Here is a 12,398-nt window from a genome sequence, read left to right as displayed (position 1 = left end):
CTCTTAAACAACCTGAATAAGATATCCATGCAAGTCTAAAGCAAAATCCATTCAATCCAAAAAGCATTATCTCTTTACATGTTCACTCCAAAAATATTTTGAAGTGAATAAACCCCCCACAAAACATAAGTGTACAAGAAAGTGTGATGATATTTTCTCCCAAATCTCTGCATGTTCCTAGAAGTAAAATTGATTTAAAAATAAATTAATGAGATCAAAAGCAGGCTTCATTAAAGCCACACTACAGTAAAATTTATGCATTTCCAAATCATCTTACTATGTTTCCAAAAGTCTATTCCACTTCATTTATCAAGTTCTAAAACTAACAACTAAAATAAGGATTAAAACCAATAATAGTCTAAGTAGTCATAAATGCACAACAGGGGTGACCAAGAAAAAAAATTAGTTTGTCCCTTTTATTTTTTTTTCAAAGCTTTACTTTTGTATGCCTTTTTTTTCTTCTGATTTTTATCTTTTGGGGGAAAACCAACAAAAAAAAAATCTAACAACCAGGTAGAGTTCAAAACATGAGGAGAAATTTATTTATTTAAGACATTTATCCATTTTAATAGAAAAGGAATAGTAATGTTGTCCATTACACCGAGAAAGTGTATCTTTTTGAAGAGAGGATGAAATAGGAAGCTAAGTGATTTTAATTCTTTTCAAGCATAAAGTCAAAACAAGATACACAAACATGGAATAACATTTTTACCTACAGGACTGCAACTGGCAGATCATTCAAGACATCCTACGAATGATAAGCCAGTAGTATTCAGAGACTTAGCAGTGAGAAGCTACAGCTTTTCCCATTTCTCATGAATGCTCCTGACAACATTTCCCCTACATTTAAGAAAGGAACAATAAAGACTGAATCCTAAAATTGCTGTGTGGTGGGAGAGAAGAGAAGAAAGGAAACAAGTAAATCAATATAAAGGAATATGAACACAAGATATTACCTACATAGTTGTCCAAAGGGGAAAAACTGAAACACACAGTAACAAAGTGTAAAAAAAAAAAAAAAAGCCACACTGATTTGCATAAAAGATTTTAAATTGTTATTTAAAAATCTTTATCAAAAAAAAAAATCTGTTTTTAAGGAAACAATGCAAACAAAAGTGCTGATCTCAGATACTGCAAAATATTGGGAAAGCGGTCAAAGAACAAGAACAATATAATAAAAGTAATGTATTAACCTGAAAACCATAAAAAAAGTGTCTACAGTTAGTCTATGGAGTATAGGTTAATTCTGCTTAGAGTTTAGCCATGAAATGAAGCATTTCAGCTGATGAGTGGCAGGAAAGTTTACCTCTGAAGCACTGGAACCTTTGCTGGAGTCCTCTGTTGAACAGGGCAATAATCCTCCCTAGCCGTTTCTAGATATGTTATCTCAAACATTATTTGTTACATGCTGTCCACAGTGTGCCATAGGCAACTTGTAAAACGAACTCTGTCTTCTTGTTAAATTGAAACAAAAAGGTCACTTTATAGAGATATGAAATTATAATTGATAAAATTATCTACAAATGTGAAATGTAAGGGTTTTCTCACACTAGAAAGATAAGTGTTTTTCTAACTAATGTAGGCACTTTCATTCAACCTTGTTACAATGCACAATGTTCAATGACAAGTCAAAATTATTACCAGGTAACTCTATGATAGCAATAGCAAGACCTAAACAGAAAAGAACTCTGAATGTGGGGCTGAATACTAAAACTGAAGATGAAAGTCCTTGCTGAGACTTAATCAAAAAGATATGCTACGTTGAGAAATTATGCAAAGAGTTTTTCTATAGGCATCAAAAGTACACCGTAAGTTTGGGGACCTTCCAGAAAAAGTCAGTAAAATACAAGGCCTGTCTCTTCAGCTCTATTCCCCTAAACATCGTGATGAGGTTCTTAAACATCACGTAGTTCTGAACACCACTACCAGACTGAACCTGATTTCCTTCTCATGCATCAATTTGTGAAAAAAACATAAATAGTTTGAGCCATAATTAGAAGAATGTATTTGTTTAATATATTAATGATTTATTATATTTGTAGTCTTCACGTATTTATAATTTTCGAATCTGGTGTAGTAAATTCTGTAGTGATGGGTCCATATGAAACATTGTCTGCTAAGTGAAGCCTCTTTCAAACAGCATATTACTTTTGTGCGTGGAACTCGGATATCACCTTCTGGATGTAAATTAAATGGCTGTATTTATCAATGACCAGTCTCAGGCTGAAAAAAAGGTCAAATTGTTATCTCACAGGAAACTACCATGGCAAATATTATGAGCAATCAAACTAAAGTAATAACAGGTTTTTAATTCTACAGCACCTTTTATCAGAATGCTGAATAACTTTATATTTACTTTAATTTTAAATACATGGTGCTGAGATTTTGAAAGATTAAGTGATACATCCAGCATAAGTCAATCTGTGACAGACCTAAAAGAAAACAGATTTTCTCGACACCACTGTAAGAAATGACATTAAAATTAGGGAATTAAAGTTAGACGAATACTGCAGTTAAAATATCAGAGACAGAATATCTCAAAAGTGTAGTGATAGGACAAGGGGTAATGGGTATAAGCTGAAAGAGGGTAGATTTAGACTAGACATTAGGAAGAAGTTTTTCACTGTGAGGGTGGTGAGACACTGGCACAGGTTGCCCAGGGAAGCTGTGGATGCCCCATCCCTGGAGGTGTTCAAGGCCAGGCTGGATGAGGCTTTGAGCAACCTGGTCTAGCAGAATGTGTCCCTGCCCATGGCAGGGGGGTTGGAACTTGATGTTCTTTAAGGTCCCTTACAACCCAAACCATTCTATGATTCTATGAAAACAACATTCATATCAAATACTAGAGATAGTATCTTCATGGCCTGCAATGGTTATCTAGTATCCTGGGATCATAATTAAAATACACTATTTGTCCTTTAAGATTAATCTACTGATAAAAACTTAATCATTTGAAGTTGGATATTTTAAAATTCTGTGTCCTAATGGTAACAGAAGACTAAAACAGAGCTTTCTTTCCTATTTCTTCTTCCACCTCCCACAACAAATTATATATTAAATTCAAGCGATATGAGTTCATCAACCCTTTAAAGCAGATTTTGCATAAAATAAGCAGATAATAGAAGCCAAAAGTACAAATTCCTAATACCAAGACTGTAACAGCCACACTTGTGCTGTACCTGCTGGGTACAGGCAGTACCAAGAAAACTGGCTCAGTCCCATCATGTAAAAAGGTTGAAAAGTATTATTTATTACAGATATTGCAGCAACCAGATGATGTAGATATACTCCAAAAAACTGTAAACCTTGAGGACTGAATGGACAAATCCTACACCTATCTGCACTCCACAGAATTTATATTTACACTATACTAAATGATAAAATACAAGTTTCAGGTGCAACAACAAAGCAGCAAAATAGAAGGTATAATTGTAAAAAATGCAAAGACCATGGGAAAAATGGTGCATCTAAAAATGTAAAAACAAAAGAAGGTTTATCTAGTAAGTTAATGACACAAAGTTTGTGATGATAAATCCTATTACAGTACTGAGCTTAAGCCTATCTGAAAAATAAGGGAAGGGGAAAGGACTCCTACCCTTCACTCTCCCGACTCACCTAAGTGGGAATGAATGTTTTGGCCTTTTGTTCTCTTACAGCCAATAGCAAAGGTCAGCAGCAGTTATCAATCTCATGGAAAAAGGGAGGACTGGAGAAGAAAACATGCAAAGGTTTGCAACTCCATTTATAAGTGTACATCAAATAAAGGAGAAATATAAAGCTTAGATTTACATCACTTGTGCTTCTCTCTCTACAGCAACATCAGTACAGCAGGCAGATTAAAAAAAATTGTAAACAAAATATGTAAACAGTTTAATTATAGAAATATTTGTCTATCTAATGTCACGTAACTGTTAAGTATTAAAACTTGTACCTTTACAAGTTACTACAGAGGAAAAGAAAGCACGTTTTATACTTTGTTTATGGTGTTATTCATCACTTTTGAAATGAAATTTCCACTTGAAGTGTACTGTGGAAAAGTAAAATTGATTTCCTCCTTCTGGTAAATAAAAGTAAAGCTATATTCTGCCAGCTCCAGGGGTGTCAGCAGAACAGTCTCACCACTGTAGCTATATGCCTGTCAGTGTTCTGCTATAAACAAAGCTGACAAAGTTCATGAGGGGGTAACACAGAAGCACTCAGTCTAAAAGTACAGAAAGATTGAGTTCTTTTCAGTGATAGGCAGACAAGAGGAAAAAAAAAGTTATTTTAAATGTCCCTAATTCTATTGCTTCTTTGGTTCTTTCTTCCTTGGGAAGTTTGCAGTGCATGAATTTTTAATGTGAACAAAGGCCCAAGGAAGTTCTACTGTAAAAACAAACATGCCATTTTCAACAATATTGACAGATGTATATCTTCCTGGAACAAAGAACTAAAGAAAAAAACGCTTTCAATGCAGAGGTTTCTGTTGTGTCTGTGGCAATTCAATATGACACAACACAGGGCAGTACTGAAGGAACTGCTTTCTTCCACTATATAAGACATTTTAGAGACTGTCCTCTTCTTGAGAATCATAAAACAAGTAGTTTCATGAACACCGGATTTTTCAAAAAACAATTCAACAAAAGCTGAAATTGTCATACAAAGGAGTTATGATCTCATCTGAATGGAGGCAAAGTGAGTCATTAAAAGGAAGACATCACACAAGCCAGATTTCCTGCCCAGCTTCCTCTGACCTCTGTTGGCAGAGCTATTTTCCTCTTGCAGTAAAAAGCGTGCCTAGAAATTGTTCTGCTCACTATGCAAGCTCTGTCAGGAGAATTCAACTGACATGCTCATACAGCAAGAAGGATCACATCAGGTACGCCCATCAACACAAATACTCGACAGTTCTCTAACTGTAATGACTTATGGTGAGTCCTCCAACCCAGTTTAAAAAAAAATCACTCCAACAGCAACCCAGCATTAAGTTTTGCTTAAACCTTGCTTAATCACCTTACTAAACTTTTATATAAAAGTCATGTCACGATTAAAATCTTGTAGAAAATGGAATGATCTTAAGCCTGACATGCTACTATATGCATACAACAGTGTGTGCTGTGAATCGTGCACCTTAACACTAAATTTCCTGACTTCCACCCAGTTAAACAAGCTCTTTACTGTTATCCTAATATAAATCTTGTCAGAAAACCCATACCTGAATGGTTATTTTCTACTGAGAATCATCTTACACGGCCATATATCAAAACAAACATTTGTTGTTATTCTCTAATACTCTCCTATTGGGTACTTACAAGACTACTGACAGGTTTAAGATTACCCTGTTGGAACCTATTTTTGTGTGATAGCCGCAGTGCAGATACTTGTCGATACACCGGTGCTGAATGCTAATCACTACTACAGTCTGGGAACAATTGCCAGCTATGTCACTTATCACTAGAATGAACAGAAAGGCCTTAATTGCTTATCATGTGCTTTCTGCTTCCTGCTGGAATGGCTAGAAACCACTAGGAAATACTAGGAGTAAAATAATTATGAACTCGTAAGAATTTCAAGGGTTAATGATAAATGTGGTTCCAAGCAACACTTAAGGAACTCATTACTCTTCTTCATACATACACTTTTAATGCTGTTCAAAAGAGATTTCGATTATTTAGATTAAAACCGAATTGAACACAGGTTATAAATAAAATGCACTAAAAGATGTAATGTGGGATATAGGCAGGACACAAAGCATACATTTCCCCTAGTTTGTATGTTCAGCTACATCACTTTACAATATTCTCATAAAACAACTTTCTATCAAAATAAGTATTTTTAGCTATTAAAAAGTCATTTAAAGTTTATATGCTACACTATAATTTTGATAATTCAAAATTCACAGAACAGATGCAAAGTAGGTACTTTTCTTATGCCAATTAAACAGCATGCTCAAATAGTATTTCTTGTAAATAAGAGCACCTCTTCCTTTTTCTCCTAATAATGATCATCAGGGCACACTCATAATTAAAAAAAAATGAGAAGGAAGACACAGAAAAATAGTAAGAACAATTTTGGAAAAGATCTGTGTGCTCAATATTTTCGAAATGTTCCAATTAAAATACAAAAAATACTAAAATTGAGAGAATAAAGGCTGAGCAGTGTTCATAAAATATCCCTAGCTGTTGGCAAAGATTTTATCTTTGTCATTTAATGATGAGGAAGCCAAATAACTGTTGCTGGTATGGAAGCAGGCTGATGAAGAAGGCTTTCAAATTGAAGTGAGGGATATCGCAATTTAGATTTTTCTTAGTAGTTCTTCTATCTGTACAATTTCTCTCTAAATTTCATTACTTTCTGTATTAGATGTCCCTTTCAACAGATAGTCATGTGTTGATCAAAGATATATTGCTTTAATATGTCTGTGTTCTGTTGTACGTTAAATTGTTAGTTCACACAGCCAGCAAGTTCTAAGCAGTTCACAAAATATCAGAGGATCAGTAATTAATAACAATGTTAACTTCCAGGGGAAATTAGCTTGTTGTGAAGAAAACATTCCTGGTATTTGATCTAATCTGTGCAAGATCTGATAGAAGCATTCAGCTAAATTAAATAAACAGATTGTGTGTTAAAAACTGTTAGCATATACCGAATACTTACATTATTTGAACACAAAGTACATTAACAGTACATGAAAAAAATAAGGTATTCATTAAGCATGAATCAGTTCTAAAAAGCATGGTATGAAGTAACGTTAAGAATTTTCATAGGGAAGGCAAAAAGATACACAGTATTATGATTTGTGGACATAATAAACTGGACATATTTTTTTCCAGTTAAAAGAGAAACAAATTAGTGTAATTAAAATACTGCTAAAAGCACAGTTTATGTATTTAAAATTAAGCCATGAATTAAACTTACTTAGATGTGCTTAGTATGTTTTTAGAGAGTTAATTTTACTTAATTCTTCATAAATAAATTTTATTTTGAAATCTACTTTTTATTAAATACATTATTTATTTAAATAATGCTCCTATGTTACTGTCCACAAACACATTTTAAATTTCTTGAAGTAAATAAACAAAGAAAGAAGTCAGTTTGCCATTCCTAGGTTGACATCCAGCTAATTAAGCAAGGTTTCAGGGGTAATTCCATTAGAATTTAAAAATGATCCAGGAAGTAAATACGTGTGTGCATATATACATAAAGAAACATATACCAAGAGTTACTCTGTCTACAAACACACCAGCATGTATCCTTCCTATTTATTAATCAAATAAAATTAAAAAAAGACTATCTGACAAGATACTTAGCTTTCATCAGAGATTTTAAAAGGACAACAAAACAAATTAAAAAAATGTTTTCTATTCAATTTACCAATTTCTAACAAGAGTTAGATATCTATGGTTATGGGTGTATATATGTGAATGAACGAATCAATCCTTAACCCACCATATCTTTTTCTCCAGTTTGCAAGCTGTCACCCGTGAAAAGTATGGTGTAGATGGTAGGATGATACTGTACCTGATTGGCTCTGGAGGTGGTCATGGGATCAGATGGAGAGGACTTGGTGGTAGTTGGGGAAGATGGCAATGTCTGGGAACAAAGCAGTTCAGGAGCAAATCAACCTTTACAAGCCTTAGACTGAACAGTTAAAAAAATAAACAAACCAACAAAAGTAACATAACTAGAAAATTAAAATAAATAAAAAATGCCTAAGACAAAATCTTTCTCCTACTCATTGGAACTTAATGGAATTTAAAGTCAATTGGATAAATAATGCATGTAAATATGCATGCTTATGCATGTAAAAACAAATTCATGACTTGAAATCAAGATGGTGAACTCACATAAATACTCAAAAAATACGCTGACCACATGAGGAATATATTCTTTCCTCTCTCCTCCTCTTGGGTAAAACGAAGACTATAGTAAACAAAAATTCCAGCAAGTTCAATGAGCACACTAGAAACAGTTATCAGTCTACAAAACAAACAGGGCCAATGTCTGAAAGAAGTTAGAGACATTTACTTTGGCACCTTATAATACACCATTCTACAGCACGGACTATAGCCAGCAAACTGTGTTGCATATCTTACAATAATTACACAAGCTACCGAGTTTTTAGCAAGACACTAACTGCTAAAATATTAATTGATCTTTTTTAATCAAGAGCAGGTGAAAAAATGTAAACATCAATCTTGTGATGGATGAACATGCAACTAATACCCTCACAACAAATTACTACAATATATTTACGACTAGTGCTAAAAATGTTCATTTAGTTGAGGAAAGGTTAGTAACTTATCATTAGGTCTGTGTTCAAAATAAACACAAAAAAGAATTAAGAGTCATATTTATTGATCATGTTTTCTAAATAATATACATATGCTTAACATTAATTCTTGAACATATCAAAAAAGTACTGGTCTGTTTAAAATTTTTATATACACATTTCTCTTTTAAAAGTATTAGATCCTGATAGAATAACTCTTCTTTTCTTGTTATAAAGGTAGCAAAAATGTAAAATTCCAATTTTCAAAACATAACATACAATACTTATTCAAAGCATGTTTTTGACATCTTTGTAATATATAAATATTATAAAATATCCAAAATTACACTACTTTTTCTTTAAGAAATATGATAAAATGCTATACAATGTGATTTATCATATGGTCATATAATTGCTAACCAAAACTATTTAGAAATAAATGAAGTAAAATTTCACACTTTCAGCAGTTCTGTTACTTACAATCATTGACAGTCCCTCATAAAATAGATATACATACTTTTGCACTAAAACTCTTAATGCATATGAGAAAGCTGGGACGCTGTGAATGCATAAAGTTGTGTATTAGCAAAATATGGGTTTGTACATATGCACACACAAGTATTTTAGATCTATGTTAAGCAATATGAAGATCCATTTTTTCATAGTTTGTACATAAACAAGCAGCCAAAACAGGAAAAAAATATCTTAAGAAACAGACCCTTGTGTTTCCAACTTGTAATTCATGTTATAAAACAATAAAAAGAAAAATAAAACATACAGCTGAAGCATCAACTGGGAATCTTTCAGAAGGCGTAAGCAGAGAATACTAACATGTATAGGGTGTTATAAAAAATACGTAGCTTGGCAAAATGTTATCGGTGACCAGACACTATACATTGTCAAAATCAAGACAATTATGAAGGATTCTCCCATGTCTTTCTGTACAAAACATGAGTTCATTAATGTGGGGCTAGAATTATTTAAAAAAAATAAATGTCAGATTTCACATCAGTACAGGGCTAACCCTGCTCAATTATAGAATTATACCTCTGATTTTAGTCCAATGATGTAGTACCTCTCTTACCAAAGTCTGAAATTAGAAGGAATTGATTTTCATCATTTAAGCTTAAACTAATGGGAAAAAAACCTGCTAAAAAACTCCCAACCAAACAGAATGGAGGACAGTAACCTGTCCCAATAGGTTTTCTTTTTTATAGCTATATATCAAACTCTCATTCTGAACAACAACAACGAAAAAAATTGCTTCTGTTCTCCAGCAAAAATCTGAAAAGATATTTTGACTAAAATATTTCAGACCTCTGACAGTTTGTGTGAACAACACCATTGCTAACTAGGGCATCCAGTACTGTATATTGGTTTTGGTATGCTAGGCTGATTAATAAAAGGAAAAATAACTAGTGGATTTATAAGAAAATATGTAGAATACTTCAACACTGAATAATGACCTCATCACTGATATCACAAGTAAGTTAAGAAACTGGAAGCATCTCAGTTTTCAATTCATATCAATCTTCCTAAAGCACAGAAATGTATGGCTGCAATGAAAAAGGGGTGATGATAATAACTTCAGGTGACTGCTGAACTATAACATCTACTAAGTAGAAGCTTTTCACTATTCCATTTTAGCAAAAGCTTGTTTAAAATACAATGGAGAAAAGAGAAAAGCATTTAAAAGTAAAACAACTGTATTAATGAACAAGAATCAAATATGGGCATACTTTTTTTTCCAAATATACATACCAATGACAACATACTGAAAATAGCAAGAAGGTTTTTTGGCTTGTGTTTTTTCTTTGTGTATCAGGTTGTTTGTGTTTGAGGCTTAACTTTTCTTACTTTGTTTACTGACATAACTGCTTTTATTTTTTTATTTATATCTATACATAAATATAAAAAGAACAGACAACATTTTGTAAAAATTCATCACTTTTCATGCTTCTTTGTAATTCTGAAGACATTAATTTATGGAGACACACCTATTTATTTCTTCAATATTGAAGTAACACAAAGCAATTTCTCAAAATAAAAAAAAGAAACACAGGCATTTGGATTTTGTATTGAGTTTCCACTGGCTGAGAAGTAATTTATTGATACACTCTCAATTGCTTTGCAAGAACTTTTAGGCAAAATTACTTCTTAAAGGAAGTTGGACAGAGCTCAATAATTCTGATTTATTATGCAGCACAGAATATTTTTTTTTTTTTTAATTTGGCAAGTGTTTTGCATTAGGCAAGCACTTGAATTTAGTAGTTATTAGGCTTCTGGGAATGAGCTGTGTAAAGTGATTAGAAACCACAAGATGAATTTACATTACAGAGTTTCAACTTTTGAAACTGAAACGTGTACTATAATTGAAGCTTTCCTGAAATTGCAGGTTGACTGCTGGCAAGGTTATGGAAAAAAGCCACTCAGAATTTCTACCACACCCCACTTCTAAGACTTGTGGGGGTTTTTTAAACTATATCTTGAACAGTATGATCCAAACCATGGTGAAATGGGTGTTCTCTGTTTTCTCAAATATTATTTACTTTCCTATTACTTATGAGACAATGGATGGAAGACTATACTTGCAGGTAAGAGTTGTTTGTTTTCACTTTAAACTTCTAGATCAGATGTTTGAGAAAACAGATTTTAAGTAATAAAAAAAAGGAACTTAATTTTAGAAATAAAATTCTGTTTGAGCCATATTTGAATTGTAGTGTTTTCTGAAACTCAAAAAAAATACTTCCTTGTGTTGCTCACAAGAATTTACTACACTGTGAGAGATTGCTCTCAGGCTGCACAACATCCTAAAGGGTGTAAAAAGATGGTCAATTCAATGCTTCATACTTTTGAGTAACAGAATTAAGATATAGCTGTTTCACAGTAGTATAGAATACATACACATGGCAGTATAGAATACATATACTCCATCTGCAGTGTTCCAAAAGGTCTCTGAGCACTATTTCAATGACTTAATGAACTGCCTAAGGCAGACCTATTTATAAATGACAAAAGTCACACCCTTATATATATATACTAAAAAAATTTAATACTTACACCCTAGATAATAAACAGCGTACTGAGACAGTTAACTTAATTCTCAGTACTTATTAGTATATTTACATAGAGAAGAGTAGAAAGAAAAGGTAGAAAAGGAAATACCACTTGAAAACAGGTTTAGAGATGTGAAAGCATATAAAGAACAACATTTAAATGTGAAGATGAAACTGCATTTACAGCTTACAAATTTCTAGTTTCTTACTACAGGGCTTGCCAAACAAAAAAAATCTTGGTAATAACATTACCCACATTAAATTACTATTAATACTAAGCTAATATTGAGTTTCAGTCTATTTTAATATTGGTGCTTTTAAATGACTGAAATTAATGTTATGACAGACCTAATCTGCTTAAGCCAATATTTCAATGCACTTCAAGAAAAAGTGGGGTTTTTTCTTAATTGTATAAAATAGTTGAATACCTTCTGCAGTGAAAATGAGAAAGAGAGCAATGCAAGGCCCCATTGTGCTGAGCAACACAGAAGACTGACTTACTGGACTTTCAACAACATCAGATATGAGCCTTTCTAAACAGACCACTTGCTTTGCTAAACATATTGAGTCATTTTTTCATCTGCTGTGAACTCCTTTAATCTGCAACTTTGACAAATGATTCTCATCTCAGTGACGACTGCATAAATACATAACACATTTCAAAAATGAAATCTGGAAAAAGAAATAATTAAATGGTTAATTTATTTACAATCCACATGGTAAAAAGGCTACTTTGATTATTTCAGTGACCTAATTTTACTTGCTACCTTTTCACTTCTGTAAAGAACAAATAAAATACATTCTGATATTTCTTTCCCTTTGTATTTGGTTTTGTTTTTGTGTGAAAGAATATACAGGGCTTAGGGCACCACAAAAAGAATAAGAAAGCTAACATATATAGAAGCAATGCTTACTTATAGGTGTTTATAGAGGTAATTTCTCTGCATTTATGAACTCTTGGGGACTTGTCTTTGAAAAAGGAAAAAAGTGTGTAAGCATGATGTAAAGAAAGACTATCTTGTGTTCTGCTTGGGGACAGGAAAGGGTAAGATGCTTAGAGCAAAACAGTAGGTGCCATTTGGTTCATCAGA

General features: G+C 32.8%; 1 protein-coding gene across 1 annotated transcript in view; it reads right to left on the bottom strand.

Moving 5' to 3' along the window:
- NOVA1 (neuro-oncological ventral antigen 1) overlaps nucleotides 1-12,398 on the bottom strand; it is a 145,748-nt gene that overhangs the window by 20,290 nt on the left and 113,060 nt on the right. Inside the window, exon 4 of the mRNA XM_010078473.1 lies at nucleotides 7,501-7,572. Coding sequence (XP_010076775.1) covers nucleotides 7,501-7,572 — 72 coding nt within the window. The remainder of the gene's footprint in view (nucleotides 1-7,500; nucleotides 7,573-12,398) is intronic.

The sequence above is a fragment of the Pterocles gutturalis genome, unplaced genomic scaffold (assembly GCF_000699245.1).
Source record: "Pterocles gutturalis isolate BGI_N339 unplaced genomic scaffold, ASM69924v1 scaffold1833, whole genome shotgun sequence".
NCBI classification, from domain to species: Eukaryota; Metazoa; Chordata; class Aves; order Pterocliformes; family Pteroclidae; genus Pterocles; species Pterocles gutturalis.
This window is presented reverse-complemented; position numbering and strand designations above follow the sequence as displayed.